General features: G+C 52.0%; 1 protein-coding gene across 1 annotated transcript in view; it reads left to right on the plus strand.

Annotated features, from left to right (window-relative positions):
• LOC135326956 (olfactory receptor 14A16-like) overlaps positions 1-23,801 on the plus strand; it is a 38,258-nt gene extending 14,457 nt beyond the window's left edge. Inside the window, exons 2-3 of the mRNA XM_064504596.1 lie at positions 16,748-16,845; positions 23,618-23,801. Coding sequence (XP_064360666.1) covers positions 16,748-16,845; positions 23,618-23,801 — 282 coding nt within the window. The remainder of the gene's footprint in view (positions 1-16,747; positions 16,846-23,617) is intronic.
• Positions 23,802-24,711: the final 910 nt, after the last annotated feature.

Here is a 24,711-nt window from a genome sequence, read left to right on the forward strand (position 1 = left end):
CCCTTTTCTAGCAGTTGTCTTACCAAGCATCTAAACACTAGTCTACATGCTAATATGCCTAGCACGAGCATCAGCAGCAGGCGCAACCCTTCTATTAGTAATTGCCTGGCCCATGGTCCTAGCCCAAGCCAATTACCACTACTGAACCCAGAAGGTCAAGCTCTTGCGGGTCCCAGGGCAATGATGCATTCAGCGTGTTCTAGCAGTTACTAATATTGCTTGTGTTTGTGCAATGCTCTCTCAGCTTTGGTAGGTCTACGGTCAGATTCAATGGGACCCCTATTAAGCATGTCTTAAAAGGCTGCCCCGCACCCACCAACATCAGGCAAAATTGCTTATTTCCTGTCCGGTTTGCCAGGTGAGCCATAGATTGTTACTACCCCATTTCGCTAACGTTGGTTCGCCTTTCACCCCTTGGAGCCCCAGTCCCAGCATCGCTACGAGGAGAGCTACTTGGGTTGCTCCCCCTGCCATCTTCTCGGGTTTTCTGGTTACGCGTTCTTCTTGTGGTTTCACGTGCCTTTTCTCATCTGTTCTTCTTCTCCTGTCTGCTGTCTTTGCTGTGAGGAGGGATCATCGGCCATTCAGGGTGGTCCTCCCCTGCAATAAAGCTCAGACATTCATTAATTCATTTGACTCTCTGCTTCCTGTCTTGTCCTTGCCCTGAGGTCTGGGCGCACCCACTTCGCAGGGACCCATCTTACCACTTCCCCCTGCCTGACCGCTGCATACCCTCGTCCTTGGGTTACCAGCTGCCACCCCTCTTCCCATTCCCCTTTTTCCGGGATTCGGACCTTTACGTCTGGTCCCTCGTGCATCGCTCGGACCGCCCAATGCTTTTCCGCTGGCGTCTTGTTCTCCTCCCCCCTGATGAACTGGTTCAGACCGAATAAGGCCCGCATAATTATTTCTGATTGTTTGTGCGCGGGGATCCTTTGTGTATATCCTTCCCCCTCCCCAAGAATCTCGATCCTTTGTTTTAAAGTGCGGTTTGCTCACTCAGCGATGGCCTGACCTGTGCTATTATAGGCAATCCCGTGCACTAGCTAAATTCCCCACCGTACGGCCCATTCTCTCGTGCTTTGCGCTGTGAAACACGTGCCGTTGTCTGTTTTAATAGTTTCTGGGGCACCCAGCCAGGCCATTGCCGTGTGCCAATGCAACTGTGCCGCCCGCGCTGTGACTCGTTTATGTTGGGTCGCAACGATGATACCGCTGTGTGTGTCCACTGTGACAGCCAGCCAGGGCCGTGGTCGAAGTCGCTGGCACATTGTGAAGTCCGTTTGCCATATTTGGTTTCCTTTCAGCCCCCTGGGGTTGATGCCGGCGCCCCACAGGGGGGGTTTTTGGCAATACGGGCAAGCCGCAACCACTTCACGAGCCGTGGTGAGGGGGATGTTGCAGCTTTTTGCCAGTGCTTTTGCACCAACATGGAGAAGGTCGTGCACCTGCCTTGCTTCTGCGACTGTCCACACACCTTTGGCTGCTTGATCGGCTTTATTGTTGCCCTCTTGGTACACTCCTTGGATTGCCTCATGACTCCGAACATGAATAACGGAGGCAGTGGCCCGCCGCTGTTGTAGGGCTTCTTCTAGCATTAGCGCAATGGGCGACCCAGCCCATCCGGGATGTGACATGTTGTGTAACAATTTAAAGATGAACATGGAGTCTGTCACTACATTCAAATGCTCTTCTGGCCACATTTGCAATGCCCGCGCCACCGCTCGGGCCTCTAGATGCTGTACGCTACTGTCCGGCTCGCTGATCTTCACTCGGTGCCATTGGGCCTTTTGATCTTGCCACACAACGACCGCTGCCCTGGTCACCGATGACGCGTCAGTGAACACTGTGCGCCCTGGTGCAGGTCGCTGTAGCACTCGGGCTTTCAGATGGGGCCGAAGGACGGAGAGGTGTGTATACATCTCCAGCACAGGCGATAATCTGATTGTTCCTGGGAATCCTTCTAAAGCTATTGCTATACTATCTTGTTTCTGGACCACGCTGTCCCATTGACTCCTTTTTACCGGCAGGTAAATGGACTCAGGCTCCTTCGCGAAGTGCCGAACGGTGGCGGTTCGTCCCTTCTGTATCATCTGTTCCAATGCTGTTACGATTGTGACGTATGCCGTACTTATTTGGTTCGACACTATCCACCATACGGCTTCCGGACGCTCCGGCGTCCCTTGTCCTAGAACGCCTATGGCTCCTGTTCTTGTAACTGCCACGTACAGATTGATAGGTCTGGCCGGGTCGTATCTCGTTACTCCGCCCTTTGCCATGAGATCTTCTATTTTTCGGAGGGCTTCTAACGCGTTCGGTGTCATCTGCCTCGGTTCCCATGGTTTGCGGCCCTTGAGCAACTCGAACAGTGGCTCCATCCACTCCTTGGGAATACCTATCAGCCCTCGCAGCCATTGGAGAGCTCCAACCAATTGCTGTACATCATGCAACGTCCGTATCTCTCTATTGAGCTTTATCGGCTGTGGGACCACAGCTCTGGGGAGGATGGTGGTTCCCAGATAGTCGACAGATTCTCCCCTTTGCGTCTTCGCTTTCTGGACGTACAATCCCGCTTCATTTAGGCAGTTAATTACTGCCTGTTCTGCCTGATCGGTTTCTTGCTGGGTCTCTGCAGCTATTAGGAGGTTGTCCATGTAATGGATGATAAGCGCGCGCGGGAGCTGCGCCCTTACCGGCTGCAATACCTTAGCTACTGCCGCCTGACAAATCGTAGGTGAATTTTTCATGCCCTGCGGGAGGACTGTCCATTGATATCGCGCTGCTGGCTCCTGCAGATTCTCTGAGGGCAGTGTGAAGGCAAATCGAGCTTTGTCCTGAGGGGCTAATGGTATAGAGAAAAAGCAATCTTGGATATCCATCACCACCACTGGCCAATTCTTTGGTATTGCTGATGGTAGTGGCAACCCCGGCTGGAGGGCACCCATCGCTTCCATCTGCTGATTTACCGCTCGTAGGTCGTGCAGTAATCGAAATTTAGACTTATCCTTTTTGTGTATCACAAATATAGGAGTGTTCCAGGGACTGTGGCTTTCCTCCAGGTGTCCCTGCTCTAGTTCTCTACTTACTATTTGTCGGGCAGCCGCCAATTTGTCCCCTGTCAATGGCCACTGCTCTACCCACACAGGCTCATTGGAGCACCATGTCAGCGGGACAGCGAAATGAGCCCCGAGGAGGTAGGCAGTGGCCCTTACCCTAAATTTGTCAGGTGAAAGCCACTTTGCAATAAGGCATCTCGCCCTAACAATGGTTCCCCTATGGCAGTTATGTATGGCCGCACACGGATGATCTGAGCAGGCCTATCCGGGTCCTCCAATACAATTGTGATATCGGTTTCAGAAATCATAGCCTCCGCCCTGCCTCCCACTCCATCTAACGAGCTTGCCACTTTTGCTGGCCAACTCGATGGCCACAACCACGAGGGCACACATGTAACATCTGCCCCCGTATCTAGCATCATTATTAAGGGGATGCTAGGAGGACCCGCCCCTGGTGGGCCTATCAGATGCGCTTTCACTCGGGGTCTCTTCTCACACCCTAAGACCAGGGCCACGCGGGGTTTCCCTTCGGAGTTTGGTCGCTGGAGCTGTCCATCAGCGGTGTGTTGTTGTTGACGGGGGCTACTTGAAGCCAGCTCACCGGGGAGGGGTGGCCCCCTAGTTGCCCTCCCCGCTTCTTGTTTCCCGACCGCCGACAATCTCGTGCTCTGTGTCCTGGTTTTCCACAGGCCCAGCATGTAAGGCTCCCCATACCCCCTGTTGGGCGCGCGTAACTTCCCTTATTCGTGCACTGTGCTCTCAAATGGCCCATTCGCCCGCAGCCAAAGCATGGGCCTCCTTTTGGACCTCCTCTAGCTCTAACCTCCGGCATTGCCATAACTGCTGCAGCAATCTGTAGGGCTGTGGTCTTGTCCCGGTGTTCTGATAAGTACTTGATCGTCTGCCCTAGACTTGCTCCCTTAGGCGCTGTTCTTAGGATTTCTTTTGTCAACTCGTTGCCCTGCTGTTTGATACATTCCAACATCACTGCTCCTTTTGCAGCGTCTGGTAAAGATGCAAGTTCTACTGCTGCCTGTAGCCTGTCACAAAACTTGTCAAACGGCTCTCCCACTCTCTGCTTCACAGTCGTCCATGGGTCTGCCTGCTGCACCAGTGGCCCAATATCATCAAAGGCCTTTCGAGATGCTTCTGTTGCCACCAGTATCTCCCGAGGTCTCAGGCCCGCTGCCTGCTGCTGGGGTGTAGCCATGGCCGCATCATTTCCTCTTAACCGCGGTAGGGTGGATTGGCCCAGTGGGTTCTGCGGGTCTGCCTGCGCGGCCATCAACGCCTGCTGCAGGCGCGAGGTCCACGCTTCTTTCCACATAAGGACCATCGTGGGCGATAAAACCAGTCGCGCGAGGGCGCGACAATCCCACAGTATTAGGCCTCCCACGTGTGCCGCGTCCAGCAACGTCTGTGTCACCGGGTGTCGCAGGCCCTGTTCTTGCACTGCTTTCAATAGCTGTTGTACCGTCTTTGGGTCGAGGGGCATCCATTCCACTGCCCCCCCCCCCCCCGGGGCAACTCGTACTGGGAAGGCCCCTATTGGCGCACGAAACTTGAGGCCACTCAGGGCACATTCCGTCGCTATCAGTTTCCAGTCTGTTAGGGGAATTTCTTTTCCCCCTCCCGCTTGGGCAGAACCTGCTGTCTCTGATAGCCCTCTTTGTTTAGCTGCTGCCTCTGATAGCCCTCTTTGTTTAGCTGTTGCCTCTGATAGCCCTCTTTGTTTAGCTGTTTCTTCTTCCAGAGCTGTAAGCAGCATAAATATCTGCTCCATATCTCTTGTGACTTTCCTCCTCCTTTTTTTTTTTTTTTTTTTTTTTTTTTTTTTTTTCCTTCGCCTCTGACTGCGGCGGGGGAACTCCGCCCTAGTTGCTGCACCTGAGTCTTCAGTCTCCTCCTTCCGCAATGCTGGTCGACGCCCACTCCTCTCTCGGCCAGCGCCATCTTTTCCCGGGTGCGGCACCCTCGGTCTTTCCCCTGCTTCTGATCTTTCCCCTGCTTCTTCTCTTCTTTCGTCCTCCCACTGCACCCGAATCATGGCCCCCGGTAGCCAGTCTCGGGGATCATCCACTATAAGCGGTCTTTCCTTTTCTCCTGCCTCCTCCACTTTCACCTTGCTTTCTTTTCCTCTACCCGCCTCTGGCTTTTTCATATCTCGGTCTCCACAAAGGTCTCCTGGTTCTCCCCCTTCCATCGCCCTCATCTCTTTCCACGGATACCGCGGCGGAGGCGGAGAAGAGGGCGTTATTGGGTAAGCCTCTGGAGTTTCTGCCTCCCCCTCTCCCCGCTCTGGTTCTTGATTAACCGCCTCCTCCTTTATGTCTGTTTCCACACTCTCCGTTTTCACTTCATCCCCTACTATCGTCTCTTCCTCTATCTCCTCCGTTCGCTCCTCTGCGTTCGCTGCTGTCTGTGTTGCCATTTCCGCGGACATGTGTAGCGCCGCGCGGGCAGCCTGCCAGGTCTCAAGCTCCTCCCTAGTCCTTTCTAAAATGATCGTTATGTCTCCCCACGTCTTAAGCTCTGCGGCCTTCTTAGTGGCCATAGCTCTCTGAGCAAGTGCTCGAGTGCACTTCTCCCAGTTAGAAGGGGAAAAAATGTCCCCTGGTCTAACTATCGCTCCATCTTTCAGGAGCCGCCCGACGCAGTTCGCAACTGCATCCGCTCTCATAGAGAGCACCCATTCCCGGGCACCCACGCGTACAACCTTAAGTAACGCGTCCATGATCCGGATCCTCTCGACCGCCTGCGGTCCGCCGTCTCAGCTATCACGTCGGGGTCACCACTTGTCGCCTTCTGATGCGACACTCTCCCGTTCGCCTGAGACGGCACGGAGGCTCCCCCAGCCTCCGGGCCAATGAGCACTGACACCAATATGAGGATGCTGCAAATGGCGTTTATTGTACGCATGTATTCGCTTATATACCTACCAGCATACTGCTATCTCTACGTCATATCCTTCCTCTTCCTTCCTCTTTCCGTGCCATCGCGAGATCTTCCGATCGCCGTTCCCTACAGTTGTCCATACCTGTCTTCTATCAAAAATACTGCTTGTCCTACATGTCCAGACTTCATTAGGACACACTGTGGGTCAGTGTGAATTGGAGAATGTGGGTATCGCTTATTCTGAAAACTGAAGAATAAAGAAAGCTTCAGAAGCAGACATCTTCTGTTTTCAGGTGCTCATTGAAATCTGCCTAATCTCAATACACACCTGAAAACTTTCTAATTAGCCACACAAGACTTGGTGAACTGAAGAAAATTATGGAAAGAGGCATGGCTCCTTAGGGGCTTTTGCATTTCAATGACCCCTCGGGTGTATTTGGTGCTGAGTCCATGAAACGCAGATGCTGAGAAGAGACTGAAGAAACCTCTCAAGAAGTTGAAGTCAGAAGCAAATCCCAAGTTTCTTGGAGCGTTAACAGGTCCCACTGAGGGCCATTACCAAGAAAGCCTCCCCAGGGGCTGATTAGAGCAGAAAGTTGGAGGCCCTGATTGCAGGCAGGCAAAGGCAATGTGCAGGTGGCTGTGATGCCAAGTCCACCTTGATGTGTGTTATCAAGCAGAGCAGCCAGGCACTGACAGCCAGCCCCTGGGTAGGGTGATCCTTTCCACCCTGCATTGCTCAGGGCTGTTCCTGGGGGCAGTGTGCGGGTGGGAGTGTGCAGTGCTGAGTGCAGGACCATGATACGGCACCTCCTGGGCTCCCAAGGGACAAGGAGGCAGCCAGGCCACAGTGCTTTAAGGAATGGTGTCTTCTCATGGGCCTTGGTGGCAGAGACACCAGCCATAGCCAAGAGGACAAAGACCTCGCTGTGTTGGGAGCTTTCAGCCTTGGCAGCGCCCCGGCCATCTCCACCACAGGCTGTCCTATGCTTTCCCACACCAGTGTCTGTTTCCCTGTGTACTGTAGACACCCAACCTGCTTCCTAACCTTGCTCTCACCCCGGAATGTCCTGACCTCTCCTGATGTCTTCCTGTCCTCACTTGCTTTTCCTTGAAACACAAAGCCAGGGGCTGAACACAGACTCCCTCTGGGTGACCTCAAGCACCACAGCACTACCCTAGGAGACACATTCTTTCTACCTGAAGTCCAGTCTGAATCTCTCAAGCTGCAGTTTGTGGCTCTTTCCCCTTCTCATGCTGTTTCCCACTACCAAGAAAAGCTCCATCATCTCTGAAACCACCCTTCGAGCACTCACAGGCTCCTACTCTACTACCTCCACTTCATCAGGATAAAGAAGCTGAGGTGCCTCCACCTCTCCTCATGGACGGGGTTATTCCCACCTAGGCACAGGACTTGATATTTCTCTTCTAAATCTTCATGAGGTATCTGTTGTCTGAATCACCTGAGTTCCTCAAAATCCTTCTGGACTGAAGCTCCTCTGTGTCAAAAAAACAAACAAAAAAAAATACAACAAAACAAAACAGTGCCAATGGGTTCAGGGCAAGCAGGAGTGGGTTGAATTTATGGGAAGGGATCAGGATGATAAGGGAGACAAACTGAGAAGGCGGGGGAGAAAAAAAAAAGGGAAATTAAAACTGAAGCAGAGGATTGATCAGGGTGGTTTGGGAATTCCTGGCAAGAAGTCCTGCATCTGAACAATTCTGCCTGGAGGAGGACAAGAAAGCTGGCCTACTTCCACTGTCACAGGCAACCTGCATGCTTTCCCTGACATCAACAAGAGAAGATCGAGAGTGGGAAGAATCATGGACTCCTTCAGGGTGGAAGGGACCTCAGGAGGTCTCTAGCCCAATCTCCTTGCACAGCCTCTCTGGGCAACCACTTCCAATGCTTGACCATCCTCATAGTGGAAAAGCTTTTCCTCATGTCCTGCATGAATGTCTTTTCTTTCTACTTATGCCCAATTTTCTTTATTGTCTCTTGTCCTCCCCCCATGCACCCTGGTGAAGAGCCTGGCTCCATCTTCTGGATGACCTCCTCATAGCCATTGGAAGGCTGCTGTGAGATCCCTCCGACACCATCTCTTTTGCAAATTGAACAGGCCCCATTTCCTCACAGAGCAATTGCTCCAGCTCCCCGAGTACTGTGAGGGCCCTCGGCCAAATTCACTCCCAGTTATCAACCTCCCTCTTTTCTGGGAACCCAAAACTGGATGCAATAATCTCTAGGGGAACTAATGAATACTGACTAGAAGGTGGTCATCATTTCCTTTGACCTCCTGGCTGTGCTCCTGCTCAGACAGACCACAATGCTTCTGGCCTTCTTTGCTGCCAGGGAATGCTGCTGGCTCATGCCTTGCCTCCTGTCCCCCAGGACCCTCAGGTCCTTTTCCACAGAGCTGCTCCCCAGGCACTCAGGCCCCAGCCTGTAGCACTGTGGGGTGTTGGTTTCTCCCAGGTGCAAGACCTGACATTTGTCCTTGTTGAATTTCAGGAGGTTCCTGACAGCCCATTCCTCCTGCCTGTCTAGCTCCCTCTGAATGGCAGCCCTCAAGCATATGACTGGGCCCCCAGCCTCCACTTTGGGGTCATCCACAAGCGTGATGAGTTTTGCCTGTTCCATGTAACTAATACAGATGATAAACAGGACAAGTTCCTGGAGAGATCAGTGGTGCTCCACTTCTCCCTGGCCTCTGGGAAGAGTGCTACCCATTCACCACTGCCCTCTGAGCCTGACCATCCAAGCAGCTATTTACCCATCCAGTTGTCTACTCCTCTGGCCTATAACGCTCTAACGTGAATGCAAGAATATTGAGGGAGACAGTGTCAAACACCTTGCTAAAGTCTGGGTAAAAGACATTGACTCTTCTCCATCCACAAATACTGTTATTTATTCATAGCAGGCAATCACATTGGTGAGGCACAATCTTCCCTGGGTAAATCCATGCTAAGTGTTCCCAGGCACCTTCATGTGCCCAGAACTGTGGTTTGAGAGGATTCATTCCATGACCCACTCCTCACCAAAGTGAGGCTGAACTGCCTGCACCTCCCCAGGTTGCCCTTGTGGCCTTTTTGGAAGATGGATGCAACATTTGCCTATATGCAGTCATTGGGACTTCACCCCATCTCCACAACCTGTCAAAGATGGTAGCAAGTGGCCTTGCAGTGACAGCAGTCAGCTCTCACAGCATCCTCACATGCAGCCCATCCATCTCCACTGATCTGTGTAGTTTGAGTTCTCACAAGGAATCCCTCACTAACCTCGTCCAGCATTGGCTGTTTTTCTCCTCTGGAGACCTGACTCAAGGCACAACAGCCCAGGAGACCTTGCTTGTGGAAACAGAAGCTAACCATGGGTTGAGTTCCTCAGACCTCTCTGCATCTGCTGCTACAAGATTCCCTGTCCCATTTAGCAGTGGGACCACTTTCCCTTTTTATTCTTTGATTCTTACTGGAGCGGTAGCAGCTCATCTTCATGCCCTTGATGTACCCTGCGAGGGTCAATGGTAGGGGAGATTTTTCTTCCCCAACACCATGCCTATGAGGCTGGACAATATTTCTAAATTCCTCCTTTGCCTCTCCCTTCTTCCCCATGCTGCATGCTGCCCTCCTTTGCCTCTCCCTTCTTCCCCATGCTGCATGCTGCCCTAGTACCCTGGAGCTCAGGTGCGAGGTCCCTGTTTAGCCAAGTTGGTCCCCTGAGGTGTCTGCTAGTTTCAGCGAGTATCGGGATGGCCCATCCTTGAGCTTGGCAGGTCTGTCCTTAAAGGCCTGCTGGCTCTGCTGAGCTCCTGGGCCCCTCAGAGCTGCCTCCCATGGCATCCCCCACCAGTCCCCTGAACAGCCCAGGAAGTCTGCTCCTCTGAAGTCCAGGGTCTGTACTCTGCTACTGTCCTTCCTCACTCCCCTCAGGATCTGGGACTCCACATTTTCAGGGTCACAGTAGGCAAGGCTGACACTGACTGTGCCATCCCTGACCAGTTCCTCCCTGTTTCAGATTTCCAGATACAAGAAAGCATCGCCCTTATCAGGCCACCTAGCAGCTGTGTGAAGAAGCTGTCCTTGATGCCCTCTAGAAACCTCCTGGCCTGCTTGCACTCTGTGGTTTGCTCTTCCAGTTCATGTCAGGGGGGTTAAAATTCCCCCCACAAGAACCAGGGCCTGTTATCGACAGACTTTCTCACACTGCTTTTAGGAGGCTGCATCCACCCCCTTCCCCTCATCAGGTGGTCTGTATCTCCCATCATGATGTCACCCTTACTGTGATGCTCACCCACAAGCATCCACCCAGACCCTTGTCCATCCCATGCAAGAGCTCCACACACCTGAGCTGACCCTTCACACAACAGGCATCTCCATTCATCTTCCCTGACAGTCTCTCCTGAAGAGATTGTCTCCTGGAACCGGAGAGCCGTCATCTCTTCAGTATGGGGTTGGTGGTCACCATACCTCAGGAGCATTATGGTCCCTTGGTGCCCAGCAGTAGTTTAGCTCTCCAGGGGGATGGACATGGTTGCTGGGGTGGCGAAGAGGTGCAGGTGTGCTCTGTGCAAAGGGGTGGCTGGAGTGCACAGGGCTTTGCCTTGGAGCAGGTGCTGAGCCAGTGGAGACCTTGTAGGAAGGATAAGAGGACACAGCAGCCTGGGTGACATCCTGTGTTTGCTAACGGCTGCCTGAGGAGGGAAGGGACGTAGCTGAAACCTTGTGCAGGCAGCTGGGAGAAGCCTCATGGTCCCAGATCCTGGTTCTCACAGGGTAGTTTCACCCCCTTGAAATCTGCTGGGAGGGCAGTGGGCCTGGACACAAGCAGCCCAGGAGATTCCTGGAGAGTGCTGAGAACAGTTTCTTGGCACAGGCAATCAATGAGCCAACACCGGCTGGACTCTGTCAGTCACAAGCAGAACAGACCTGGATGGGGATGTCAAGGTTGAGGGCAGCCATTGCTGCAAAGGTCATAAGATGGTGGAGAAGTTAGACAAAAAGGCAAAGCACAGCCCAGGGCTGCAGGAGAGCTGATTTCAGCTAATAGAGGATGTGCTTGGCAGGATCCCCCAGAAGACTTCCCTGGAGGGCAGAGGGGCCCTGAGCCCTCTGTAAAGACAGACTAGGCAGAGGAAGAGAGGACAGAGAGGCAGAAGAAGATAGAGGAGACATGTCAATTTGAATGCAGTAGTTTCTCAGAACAAGGTTTCTCCATTCAGACTGTTGCCGGGAAGTGTATCATGAAGACTAACATAGACATAGATATGTACATGTAAACTCACATACGGTAATTTCTGCAGTGCATGCATATGGTGCTGCCAATCAAAAAGAAAGAAAATAGTCATTAGAATGTTTAAAGTTCTGAAAATGGAGATTTTTCTTCAGTTGTTGCATAGAGCTATTTTTTGAATACATTTAAGGCTATGACGAGAACTTTACATTCTGGCCCTTCTAGACACATACAGAGGCCATTGCTGCTTGAGATGCCCTGTGGAGCTGTGTTCCCATGTGGTGCTGGGAAATGTGACTCTGGAACTATGGGGACCTTTCTGGAGCATTAGCTGGTCACCAGGAGAGGCATCTCCAGACCTCTCAGTTGGACAACTTATTTCTTTCCATTGACTAGAAAGGGAAGTCCAGACAACTGGATTAGCCAGAGACATCTGCGCTGAAGGGGTCTGGCATTAGGTGAGATAATTCCCATCCCTGTTGTCACCTCAGATGGAGTCACACTTCAGGACCATGCAGGGAATGAAAAGGATTTGCGGCTAGATGTGTAGGGACTCCTTTAAGACATCACTCTAACACAGGTACATTGAGATTGGTGCAAATTAGGCCATTGATAAATAGAGTGTTTTCACTGAGCTGATCAGCCTGCTTTCCTCTATCAGCTGTGACAGTGCAACACCTCATGGTGTGACTCGCTGTGTACAAGGAGCAGCAAGAATGATCCTGGGCAGGGAGTGGTTTGAGGGGAACTGGACTTGTGCGAGACACATAAATAGTATTTTGAATAGTGTAGGCCTTCTGCAGCTCCCAGGGGCTCCAGTCTCCCGCAGATCCCTTGTGAGAGCTGCCAGGCCCAGGCAGGTGCCTCAGAGACACCGGGGCCACTCCAAGTGCCACTGGGAGCTTGTGGTTGGACACCTGAGCTCAGCCTGGACAGGTGAAGAATTGTTTCAACATTTCAAAAATACAAGACCACTTTCATTAGCTCAAATGATTGGCTAATGTTAATGTCAATGTTTTGCTATGATGAAATAGTGGAAATCTTCAGGAAGGGTCTCAATCTTGGGAAAAGAAATATTGACCGGCCCTTGACCTTGTGTTTCCACTGCTCTGTCTATTAGGCTATGGATGTAATCTCAGTGATCTCTCACCTATTTCCACGTGTCCTGATTAACTCAATCATATTTAAAGTCCTCTTTGCTCAGACGATCTGGGTGTATGCACTTTCCTTAGTTCTCCAGTTTTCCATCTCCCCTTGCTTTTTATCCATTCAGATACCTCTCAACGCTCCAGGTGCTGCTCTGAGCTTCTGGGAGTCTGAAGCTTGCCTCGTCTTTCAGCAGTCTCAGTGTCTCTTTAGCCACCTCCTTTGTTCTGTGTCTTGTCTATCCTTTCCTATCTATCTGTTGAAAACATTTCAAGGAAGGTTATGTCTTGTGGGCAGTGGAGCTCACTGGAGGCAGCTTGGACTTGGCATAGAGTTGAGGAGTGTCTTCTATCTTTTCTTAAACTGTTTCGAATTTTATTTTTGTTTGTTTGCTATAAAGACAAATCCTTCTGTGCCTGCTTGTGGCTAGTTTTCTAAGGAAAGCAGTGGGGAATTGGTGCACATGAGCTGTAACATTCAGCTACAGCCTTGGGTGGAAAGAGGTTAGATTTTAACCAGAGTGCTCTAAGTCCCCAGTGGCTGATGAGGGAACTTGCAGGACTGGGCAGCTGGGGAGGAAGGTTGTCCATACGTGTCTCCTATCAAAAATACTGCTTGTCCTACATGTCCAGACTTCATTAGGAGACCCAGTGGGTCAGTATGAATTGGAGAATGTGGGTATGACTTATTCTGAAAACTGAAGAATAAAGAAAGCTTCAGAAGCAGACATCTTCTGTTTCAGGTGCTCATTGAAATCTGCCTAATCTCAGTACACTCCTGGAAACTTTCTAAATAGCCACACAAGATCTGAAGAACTGAAGAAAATTATGGCAAGAGGCATGGCTCCTTAGAGGGTTTTTCATGTTAATGAGCCCTTGGGTGTATTTGGTGCTGAGCCCATGAACCGCAGATGCTGAGAAGAGACTGAAGAAACCTCTCAAGAAGTTGAAGTCAGAAGCAAATCCCAAGTTTCTTGGAGCGTTAACAGGTCTCACTGAGGGCCATTACCAAGAAAGCCTCCCCAGGGGCTGATTAGAGCAGAAAGTTGGAGGCCCTGATTGCAGGTAGGCAAAGGCAATGTGCAGGTGGCTGTGATGCCAAGTCAACCTGGATGTGTGTTATCAAGCAGAGCAGCCAGGCACTGACAGCCAGCCCCTGGGTAGGGTGATCCTTTCCATCGTGTATTGCTCAGGGCTCTTCCTGGGGGCAGTGCATGGGTGGGGGTGTGCAATGCCGAGTGCAGGACCATAATACATCCCCTCCTGAGCTCTGAAGGGACAAGGAGGCAGCCAGGCCACAGTGCTTTAAGGAATTGTGTCTTCTCATAGGCCTCAGTGGCAGAGACAACAGCCATAGCCAAGAGGACAAAGACCTAGCTCTGTTAGAAGCTTTCAACCCTGGCAGTGCCCTTGTCCATCTCCACCACAGACTGTCCTATGCTTTTCCATGCCTGTGCCTGTTTCCCTGCACACTGTACACACCCAACCTGCTTCCCCACCTTGCTCTCACTCCAGGGCCTCCTGACCTCTCCTGATGTCTTCCTGTCCTCACTTGCTTTTCCTTGAAACACAGAGCCAGGGGCTGATCACAGACTCCCTCTGGGTGTCCTGTTGCACCACAGCACTACCCTACGAGTGACATTTCCTTTTCCTAATGTCACATCTAAACCCCACAAGCTGCTGTTTGTGGCTTTTTATCCTTCTTCTCCTGTTTCCCTCTACCAAGAAAAGCTCCATCACTTCTGAAACCACCCTTCACGCAGTCACAGGCTCCTACTCTACTGCCCTTTGCCTCCACTTCAGCAGGCTGAAGAAGCCCAGGTCCCTGAACCTCTCGTCATGGACAGGGTCTTTCCCGCCTAGGCCCAGGACTTGACACTTCTCTTGTAAATCTCCATAAGGTATCCGTTCTCCAAATCACCTGAGTTTCTCAAGAACCTTCAGGACTGAAGCTCCTCTGTGTCAAAAAAACCCGCAAAACCCACAGTCCAAAACAGCCCCAATGGGTTAAGGGTAAGCAGGAATGGACTGATTGTAGGGCAAGGGATCAGGATGGTAAAAGAGAGAGACTTGGGGGTGGGGGAGGAAACATGGATATTAAAAGTGAAGTAAAGGATTGATCAGGGCGGTCTTGGGGATTGCTGACAAGAAGCCCTGCATCTGAAAAATTCTGCCTGGAGGAGGACAAGAAAGCTGGTCTACTTCCACTGTCACAGGGCACCTGCGTGCTCCACTTCTCCCCAGCCTCCAAGAAGAGTACTACGCATTCACCACTGCCCTTGGAGCCTGATCATCCAACAAGTTCTTTAGACATCTGGTTGTCCACCCATCTAGACTGTGAATTTCTAAAATCTGTTCCACAAGAATATTGTGGAAGACAGTTTCACACACCTTGCAAAAGTCAAGTTGAAAGGCACTTTCTACTCTCCAACCACAAATAGAGTTATTTAATCATAGAAGGCAATCAGGTTGGTGAGGCACAATTCACCCTGGGTAAATCCATGCTGACTCTTCACTGTCACCTTCTTCTCCCTCATGTGCCCAAAAACGTGTGGACTCACTCCATGACACACTCCTTAACCAATTGTGGCTGAAAGGCCTGTCTTTCCCTGGCTTGTCCTCTGGGCCTTTTTTGAAGATGGATGTAACGTTTGCCTTTCTGCAGGTATTGGGACCTCACCCCATCTCCACCATCTTTCAAAGGCGATAGAGGGCAGCCTTGCTGTGACAGCTGTCAGCTCTCTCAATGTCCTTGGATGCAGTCGTTCCAATCCCACTGACTTCTAGGGGTTGAGTTCTTGCAGGTCCTTCACTCAGCCCTTATGCACTGTTGGTTGCTTTTCTCATCTGGAGACCAGACTCTAGGCACAACAGTGTGGGAGACCTTGTTGGTGAAGACTGAAGCCGAAAAGGCACTGCGCTTCTCGGACCTACCTACATCTGCTGTTACGAAATTCTCTGCCGCCTTCAGCAAAGAGCCAACGTTTTCCTTTTTATCCTTTACCCTTACTGAAGCAGTAGCAGCTCTTCTTCAGGCCTTTGATGTCCCTTGCAAGTGTCTACCCTCTGAGAGCTTTGGCTTCCCTAACACCATCCCTACTTTGGTGGACAATGTTTTTGACATCCTCCTTTTCAGCCTCTCCTTCCTTCCAATTCTTGTATGCTGCCTTATTGCCCTGGAGCTCAGTTGTCAGTTCCCGTTTTAGCCTGGTTTCCCCTTCTCGTGCCTTTTACACTGTGCTGCCCTTTGCCTCCATTTCACCAGGCTGAAGAAACCGATGTCCCTCAGCCTCTCCATATGAGCCATGTGCTTCAGAACGATAACTCCTCTGGACCCTCTCTGCTTCCTTCCCATTCCTCCAGGACTAGGCAGCCCACCCTGGGACACACTATTCCAGATGCAGCCACACCAGTGCTGAGCCAAGGGGTATAATAATTCCACCTGTCTGGGTGCACACAGTCTTCCTGAAGCAGCCTCGTATGAAGCTGGCCTCATCTGCAGTGAGCGTTCACCTCTGGCTCATACAGCACCCCTCCTAACATCCATGCCCTTCTCCTCGGGGTCACTCCTCTGACGGTCATATCCCAGCCTGTCCTGATCCATAGGCTGTTCTGCCACTCTATGCAGGACCTGTCACTGCTCCTTGTACAACGTCCTGAGGCTTCTGTTGGCCAAATCCCCAAGTTTCTCAAGGCCCCTCTGGACTGAAGCTCCTTTCTGTCAGCTGTTAAGGTGTGTGTGCAGATGCCTCATCCTGTCTTGCGGTGCCTCTGACAGCATAATGGCAGGAGGAACTGCAGGACACTAAACATAATAAAAGGAGGTACCAGTTTAAAGGGACTGCTGGCAATGGTAGGGACCACCATGGCAACTATCTCAGAAAGCTGAATGAAGCAAGAAAATCCAGGGCCAATGGAGACAGGGCAAACTGCGACTGGCTGACAGCATGGGAGGGTATCAGGATGTTAAAAGTGAAGAATTTGGAAGGTGGAAAAGAGGGAAAAATGCAATAAAAGGCAAAGCAAAAGAAAATTCAAGGTTATTTGTGGGTAGCTGCTAAGCAGTCCTGAATCTGCATGACTCTAACTAAAGCAGGAGAAGGAGCATGCAGTTGATCTGGTCATACTTTCGTGAGATCTGCTTCCATGATCACAGGCAAGCTGAATGTTTTCCCAAGGTCAAGAGAAGACCTGGGGCGGAAGGAAATGCAGAATCATTCCATCTGGAAGGGACCTCAGGATGTCTCTGGCCCAACCTCCTTCTCACAGCATGGTCAGCTATGAGGTCCGATCAGGGTGCTCAGGGCTTTACTCATTTAGGACTTGGAGACCTCTGAGGATGGAGATGGCACAGCCTCTCAGGGCAACCTGCCCCAGTGCTTGGCTGTCTGGATTGGTTAAAAGTTTCTCCTTACACCCAGCCTGAACCTCTCTTGTTTCGGCTAATGCCCATTGACCTTCACCCTCACATCATGCACAGCAGTGAAGAGGCTGGTTCCATCTGCTTGGTGACATCCTGGTAGGTATGGGGAGGCTGTTATTAGATTTGCCCAAAGCCTTCTCTTCTCCAGGCTGAACAAACCCAGCTCCCTCAGCCTCCCATAGTGACAAAGTCACCATTAGCTATGTGTGCCCAAGAGGTTTAAGGCTCTTCCAATCCTTCTGGATATTTTTGGATCAGCAAAGGACCTCATGGATGTTAGAGTGCAATCACCCTCCTACCGTGACTTTCTGCATATGTCATACGCATTTGGCATCATGTTGTAATGTGCAGGGGTTGTAGGCTGTGAAGAGGGCTCGCTCTGGACAAGCAGTCACTCATAACTAACCCTTGACCTTAAAACCTTTCAGGCCCAAGAGGAAACCTCAGACCAGCAGCATGGGCTGGCTCTGGGGAGGCCATGTCAGGTGCTAACCTCTGTGCAGGAAAAGAATTCCTGACTGCAAGAATTGTAGTAGCTATTGCCAGAGATGACAAAATCACCAAATCATTCAGGTCGGAAGAGACCTTGAGAGGTTTCTAGTCCAACCTCCTGCTCACATAGGGATCAACACTGAATTCACACCAAGTTCCTCAGGGCTTTGTCCAGCTGCGTCCTGAAAGCCTCCAAGAACAGAGAGTCCATAACCTCTCTGGACCCTTCTTCAAATGCTTTAGGATCCTCACTGATTTTTCTCCCTTATCTACAATTTTGGCTGCACTTATGACCGTTGCTTCTCGTTCTCCTGCCATGAATTGCTGTAAAAGCCTTGTTCTTTATTGGTGCCAACCTTGGGTTGGGAAGCTGCTATGAGTTCCCCCAGAAACCTTCCCTGCTCTGCACTGAACAAACCTGTTCCCTCAGCTTCTCCTCCCAGGGCAAGTGCTGCAACCCCCAACCACCTTGGGTCCTGCCACTGAACTCACTCCATGTGATCAACAGTGCTCAACAGGGAGCCCAGCTGGATGCAGTAACTAGATGGGCTCTGACGAGTGTTGAGTAGAGGGGGCTAATCACTTCCCTTGATCTCCTGGCTGTGCTGCTGTTCATGCAGCCCAGGACACTGTGGCCTCCTTTGCTTCTAGGGCACGCTGCTGGCTGATGTTCAGCTGCCTGCCCACAAAGACTCCCAGGTCCTTTTCCAAAAAGCTGCTGCCCAACCAGGCACTCCCCAGGCCTTATCACTGCAGGGTGTCAGTCTACCCCAGGTGCAGGACCTGCACTTTCACAGCGTTCCTGACAGCCCATTCCACCTGCCTGCTGAGGTCCCTCTGAATGGCAGCCCTCAAACAAATGACTCTTCTTCCTGATTAGGTGCCGTCTACAACAGTGATGAGAGTTGCATGCTCCAGGTCACTGATGAACCTGTCAGACAGGACAGGTCCCAGTACAGACCCCTGCATACTCCACATTTACCTGGCTTCCTGGTAAAGCATGACCCACACCAAAAAGCCCTTTGAGCTCGATCATCCAAGCAGCTTTTTCACCCACTGGGTTCTCTACCCATCTTATCGTAAAGCCTTACTTGTATTCAAGAATATTTGTGGAGACAGGGTCCAACACCTTGCTAAAATCATGGTAAATGACATCCAGTACTTTCTGCTCCTCCACAATCACAGGTCTCTGCTCACAGAAGGCAATCAGCTTACGCAGGAATGATTTGTCTTCAGTAAGACCATGCTGACTGCTACCAGGCACATTCTTCATGTGCCCAGAAATGTGAGGCAAGAGAACTGGCTGCATGACACACTCCTCACCAAAGTGAGGCTGAAGGGCCTGCAGCTCCCTGGCTTATCCTTGTGGCCTTTTTTGAAGATGGGCACAACCTATTCCTTTTTCTGGTCACTGGGACCTCCCCTGATCTACACAACCTTTCAAAGGCGATAGAGACTGGCCTTGTTATTATATAGGCCAGCCCTCTCAGTGTCCTCAGATGCAGCCCATCCAGCCCCAAAGACTTGTATGGGATTGGCTCTTGCAAGCAATCCCTCACTTAACCCCCATCCACTGTTGGCTGTTTTTCTTCTCTGGAGCCCTGACCCTTGTCCATCCCATGCAAGAGCTCCATACATCTGAGATGTCCTTTCACACCAAGGGCATCCCCCCTGCTCATCTTCCCTAGCCATCTTGCCTGCAGAGCTTGCACCCTGCCATCACAGCCCTCCAGTCATGCGAGCTGTCCCACCACATTTCAGTTATTTCAACCATGTTTCAGGCCTGTGACAGCTTGTGCATCTCCATCTGTTCCTCTCTGTGCCCCAGGATGCATGCACTTGTGTATATTTGGGTTGCAGACCCTCAAGTGTGACACAGGGAACAGATTTGTAATGGTGACACCTGTTACCACGAGCCAAGGACACCGTGTGTGCAATGGCCCCACTTCAGAGCAGAGACATGCTGGCGTAGATAGCAGGTGGCAATGGAATGGTGAAAGGAGGTTCCCACTAAGAGAGCAAACCCTGCAGTGCCCAGGGCCAGGGAGAAACAGAGCTGGGCTGTGCAGCCCTGGCAGGAGAGACTGCTGCCTGAGCTGATTTGTAGCACCTTGGGGCCTGTGACAGAGGTGAATCCATCTCCTGGCAGGACAAGGTGCCACTGAAGAAGTCCCTGGGCCTGGGCAGCCTGTGATTTGGCCACCCTGAGGTCATCACTAGCCCATTCCCATGACATATCATCTGAGGGGTGAGAAGAGGTTCTAGGGGAGGAAAGCTAGAAGGTTTTAAGGGGCAGAGACTAGAGCAGAGACCTTGGTGTGGTGTGCATCTCCCATTTATGAAGCACGCTTGGCTGTAGATCGGATGGACTTGGCCTAAAGGCAGTGGTAGGATCCAGTTGTTTGGGCACTGGTAGGAAACGTGAGATGCCCTGGGGCACTTGCCCAGCAACCACTCCAAAGGGGCATGGTTTTCCTGTAGCTCCCATGCTGTATGTGCTAGAGACCTGTGGTTGTGCTGGACACCCCAGGCATCCGACATGGCCCTGCAGGCCTACTGCTGTGTCACCGAATCAAGTATCTGCACTGGATGACATCAACTGTTTGCAATGTCGGGATCTGTCTGTGTCTCAGCTTCCTAGTGAGTGGAGCTCTGGTAGCAGTGGGCATCGAGTAGCATTTCAGGTGGCCAAGGAAATTCCCTACCTGGCTCCCAAGTCATGCTCTAGAAGGATGCGGGCCTCACACTTGCTCCATCAGAGCAAGCAGACACTGGCACATGCCTTGGACCACCTCTGTCTCTTCCAGTGTCACCAGGTGTTTGTGTGTGAGCAGCTGACTCCTGATCTCACATGCAGACATCCATGCTGTGCTCACTTCTGCCTGGGCAAGGGCAATCCCACCTCCTGGCTGCTTTTTGTGGAGCTCACAGGAAGGATCTGAATCTCACGCCAGCCCAGGGCCTTCTAAAGCAGCCCGAGAAGCCCAAACTGACTCATCTGAAACAATACTTGAACAATGGGAAAACAAGCTCTGCTTTTGTCCCCATCTAGGTGTCCTGCCTAGTAAAGAGATGGGGATAGGGGCTTTCTGAGTGGGACATTTCCACCTCTTGCAGATAACCATCCTCTGATGAAACAAATTGCAATGCTAGAATCACTCTCTCTACACTGTTTAGAGAGGGAGCATCAGTGATTATTTTGGTTTACCTCAGTGAACATTTCCCAGGAGGAGGGAGCACAAGGGACAGAGAAATTCAGGCCTTCAGCTGGGCCTCTGCTCCTGAGCGGGGCCAGGCTCCTGGGATGGAGGGAGCTCATGGCAACCTGGCAGCACTGCCCAGACACAGCTGTGTGCAGGAGCAGCTCCTCTGCCAAGAGCAGCAGGGCTGCGGGCACTGCCTGCTGCTGCTGACATGAGATGAGAGAAGGCAGTGAGAAGTGCAAGGCAGTGTGGAGTGGGAGGACAGAGGAGAGCTCCTTGTGAGAGAAATCTTCACAGCCCTTGACGTGGTGAGTCTCTGTGTGTAGAGCAATACTACTGGGGTTCTTGGAGGGGTCTTCTGAACCCATCCCATCCCATGACTGATAGGCTTTTTAAAGGTCACTCTCCTGGCTCCTCCGGTGCATAAGCAGAGGAGGAGCTGCTTCAAAGGAGGGATTCCCTGACTCACAGGCAGAGGGACAGGACATGCTGCTCCCTTCTCCCAGGGACCCTGCACGGGTGTGAAGCTGGGGTGTGCACACAGGTCTGCCTAGGGCTGTAATTCAGAGCAGTGTCCCTGTTCCCCAGGGTGCTGTGTGCCCAGGGCAGTGACTCTGCCGCCTGCAAGAATCAGCACTCAGCCTGCCCGGGGAGCTCCCTATGGTGCTGCAGGACAAAGCTTTGGGTGGGAGGAGCAACCCCCAGCTTTTCAAGAGGAATGTCAGGAACAGGGCTACTTGAAAGAGAAGGAGCTTTCCTTCTAGTGTCTGTGCTTTCAGGTCCCTAATTTTGGCAGAGAGTGAACGAAAGGGGGGGGGTTGCTTTTTTTTTGTTTTGTTTTGGTAAGGACCTGAGAGTCCTAATCCTTTACTCTGAGAGATTAATAGGTCTGTCAGACACCTCAGCAAGCCCCTTCAGCTCCACCTCCAGCAGCACCTTTGTGGCCATGATCAGTCCCTCCAATGCAGACACCCTCCTCTGAGCAAGCCCCCCGTGTCTCCCCTCCACCCAGCAGAGCCTCTGCCCTGACAGCCATGGGGTCCAGGGCATGAGCGTCCTGTTCTGCAGCCAGACCTCTGCCAGAGGAGAGGGGCCTCTCTCCTGCCACGGGCCCATTTCATGCTGCTGGACAAAGGGTCTGAGAGCGACTGCCCTGCAATGTCACTGTCTTTGAGGTGGCATGCCCAGCTGGATAAGGTGAAGGCTTTCCTGACTGCCCATCTGCCTCTCTCTCCTTGCCTGCCTTGGCAGCAGGATCATGGTGTTGCTCCTTGTTTCTCCTCCTCTCCATGATGCTTCTGTTCTTGCTTTTGAGCTCCCTGGGGTTAGGGTGGTTTCAGCTGCAGTTCAGACACCGAGGCTGCAAATTGTGGAACAGAGGGATCTGCATGGGAATGAGGTTTCCCCAGCCCCCTTCTAAGCTGTGCGGCTCCAGGAAAGACAGTCTGTGGGGTTGGGAAATGAGCTGACTCTCCCTTAAGGAGCCCACCTTCAGTCCTAACAGTCCTTCGACTGTTTCTCTCTGTTGTGCTGCCAGGCTGTGAGCTGCACTCTAGAAAGGCACAGCTGTCTCATAGCACCTTTGTGATATATGAGAGACAAATGAAGGAGCAGCAGAGATGCTGAGAGAATGGAGATGGTGGTGGGAGGGTGTAAGTGGGCACCTGAAAAGAGCCCTGTGTGTCCTTGGCTAGAAGGGGGTTGTGGAGACCTCCCTCAGGGGCCCTGAGAAAGGGTGAGAAGTTTGGAGACCTGCACTTTGAACCTGGACTCCTCTGCAGTCAGCAGGGTCTGGTTTCTTTTTAGGGTAATATCCTCCAGCTCAAAGAGGGGAGAGGACAGGACAGCTGGGAATGAGACTAATAGACAGATGAGATGTCCTCACTCTGCAACAAGGGACAGTGAATCCATTTTTCTCAGGACTCACAGTAGAAATGCCAAGGATTTCTACCTTTGAGGAACACTGCCTAGGGCTGACATCTAAAAGAAAATAAAATCCCTACAAAATCCCTAAAACTCTGTTCCTCAAACCTCATCCTTCAGAATTGGGAGTGAAGACTCTGAAAAGCTCTTCTACATGGTTAGTGGCTTTCACCTGACAGGAACTGACTGTCAGGGCTAGTCACCGCCGTTCCCCTGTTCCCACTCCTGCGTAGCAGGACTGAGTCCTCTGGAGCCCACGGGCAGAGGTCTCTACTCCTCAAGGCAAGCTCAGCCAGTGCAAAGTGGAGCTCAAGCAAGGGAGCTGCACAAAGATCCTCTCAGTAAAGAGAGAAGGAATGTGTGTGTGTGTGTGTGTGGGGGGGGGGGTTGTATGAGTACTGGAACATTCTGGGGATTATTTTTCCTTGAAAAAAATCTCTCCTAACTTGTCAATGTCTTTTCCTCTTTGGACAGTCCCCCATGCCTGGAGATAGCAAAATGTCCAATGGCAGCTCCCTGATTGAGTTCCTTCTCCTGGCATTCGTCAACACACGGGAGCTGCAGCTCTTGCACTTCTCGCTCTTCCTGGGCATCTACCTGGCTGCCCTCCTGGGCAACGGCCTCATCATCACAGCCGTAGCCTGCGACCACCGCCTCCACACCCCCATGTACTTCTTCCTCCTCAACCTCTCCCTCCTCGACCTTGGCTCCATCTCCGCCACTGTCCCCAAATCCATGGCCAATTCCCTCTGGGACACCAGGGCCATTTCCTACTCAGCATGTGCTGCCCAAGTCTTTTTCTTTGTCTTCTTTATGTCAGCAGAGTATTCTCTCCTCACAGTCATGGCCTACGACCGCTTTGTTGCCATCTGCAGACCCCTGCACTATGGGACCATCATGGGCAGCAGAGCTTGTGTCAAAATGGCAGCAGGTGCCTGGGCCAGTGGTTTTCTCAATGCTGCCCTGAACACTGCGAACACATTTTCAGTTCCACTCTGTGAGGGCAATGTCGTGGACCAGTTCTTCTGTGAGGTTCCCCAGATCCTCAAGCTCTCCTGCTCAGACTCCTACCTCAGGGAACTTGGGCTTATTGTGGTTAGTCTTTGTTTATTCTTTGGGTGTTTCATTTTCATTGTGCTGTCCTACGTGCAGATCTTCACTGCTGTGCTGAGGATCCCCTCTGAGCAGGGCCGGCACAAAGCCTTTTCCATGTGCCTCCCGCACCTGGCCGTGGTCTCCCTGTTTGTCAGCACTGTCATGTTTGCCTACATGAAGCCCCCTTCCATCTTCTCCCCAGCTCTGGATCTGGTGGTGGCTGTTCTGTACTCGGTGGTGCCTCCAGCAGTGAACCCCCTCATCTACAGCATGAGGAACAACGAGCTCAAGGAGGCCCTCAGCAAACTTCTTCAAGTGGTAGTAGTTCAGCAGCAATAAGCTGCACATCTTTCTTCACATATCATTTCCAATTCATCTCAGGCAACTCTTTGGTTTTGAGTGTTCTCTCTGTGACAGTCATGTTTGTGAACAAATGTTTGAATGCATCCCACTTCTCCAGAGACACAAGCCCCATGTGTCTGACTGAGAGGCCTTTTGTAAATCTGCCCCTCACTGTGTCAGAGCTGGCGTCTCAAATAGCATCTCTGTAATAAAAGAGGATATTCTCAGTACTGTGCCTGAAGGCTGGGCTCTTCTTCCCAAACTGGAGCCAGGAAGGCACTCAGGGAATTGCACCCAAAAAAGCCCTGTTGCCATGCCTGGGTTTTGCATGGGCTACGGGGCATCAGCTCATAGAATGATGCATTAGGGAACGAGGGCTGGATTCAGCTGTCCCTTGTGGGTGCCCAGTGCCCCCAGAGAGGGTGAGTGGTCAAGAGGTCTCTGCCAGGGACTGTCCCACCTATATTAGAGGGCTGGTGAGAGATGCCCATGCTGCTGGAAGGGGATATGGAGCCATCCAGGGAGCACAGGGGATCTGCAGGGCCAGCGTGTGCCTGGAGTGGGCAGTGAGTGCTGTGCTGGGGAGAGGGGCTGCCCAGAGGGGCTGCAGGCAGCCAGGGTTAAGGATCTCTGGTCATGAGAGCAGTGGAGACATGGAGTGCCTGGCCTCCATTTCCTTGTGCCATTGCTGGCCCCCAGCCCAGGGGCTGATGGGGAGGCTGACACCCCTCCCTGTCCCCCCAGCAGCTGCTGTGCCCTGCAGAGGGGCTGGGGCTGTGGGGTGAGTGCCCAGAGCTCTGCACCACCCTGCAGCAGGCACTGTTACGGGCCCACCCCAGCCTGGGCTGCTTCACTGGGCTGGGCTGGGGAGAAGGCAGGGGAGGTGGGGAGAGCTGGGGAGGGTCTG

Source organism: Dromaius novaehollandiae, unplaced genomic scaffold (genome assembly GCF_036370855.1).
Source record: "Dromaius novaehollandiae isolate bDroNov1 unplaced genomic scaffold, bDroNov1.hap1 HAP1_SCAFFOLD_41, whole genome shotgun sequence".
Lineage (NCBI taxonomy): Eukaryota > Metazoa > Chordata > Aves > Casuariiformes > Dromaiidae > Dromaius > Dromaius novaehollandiae.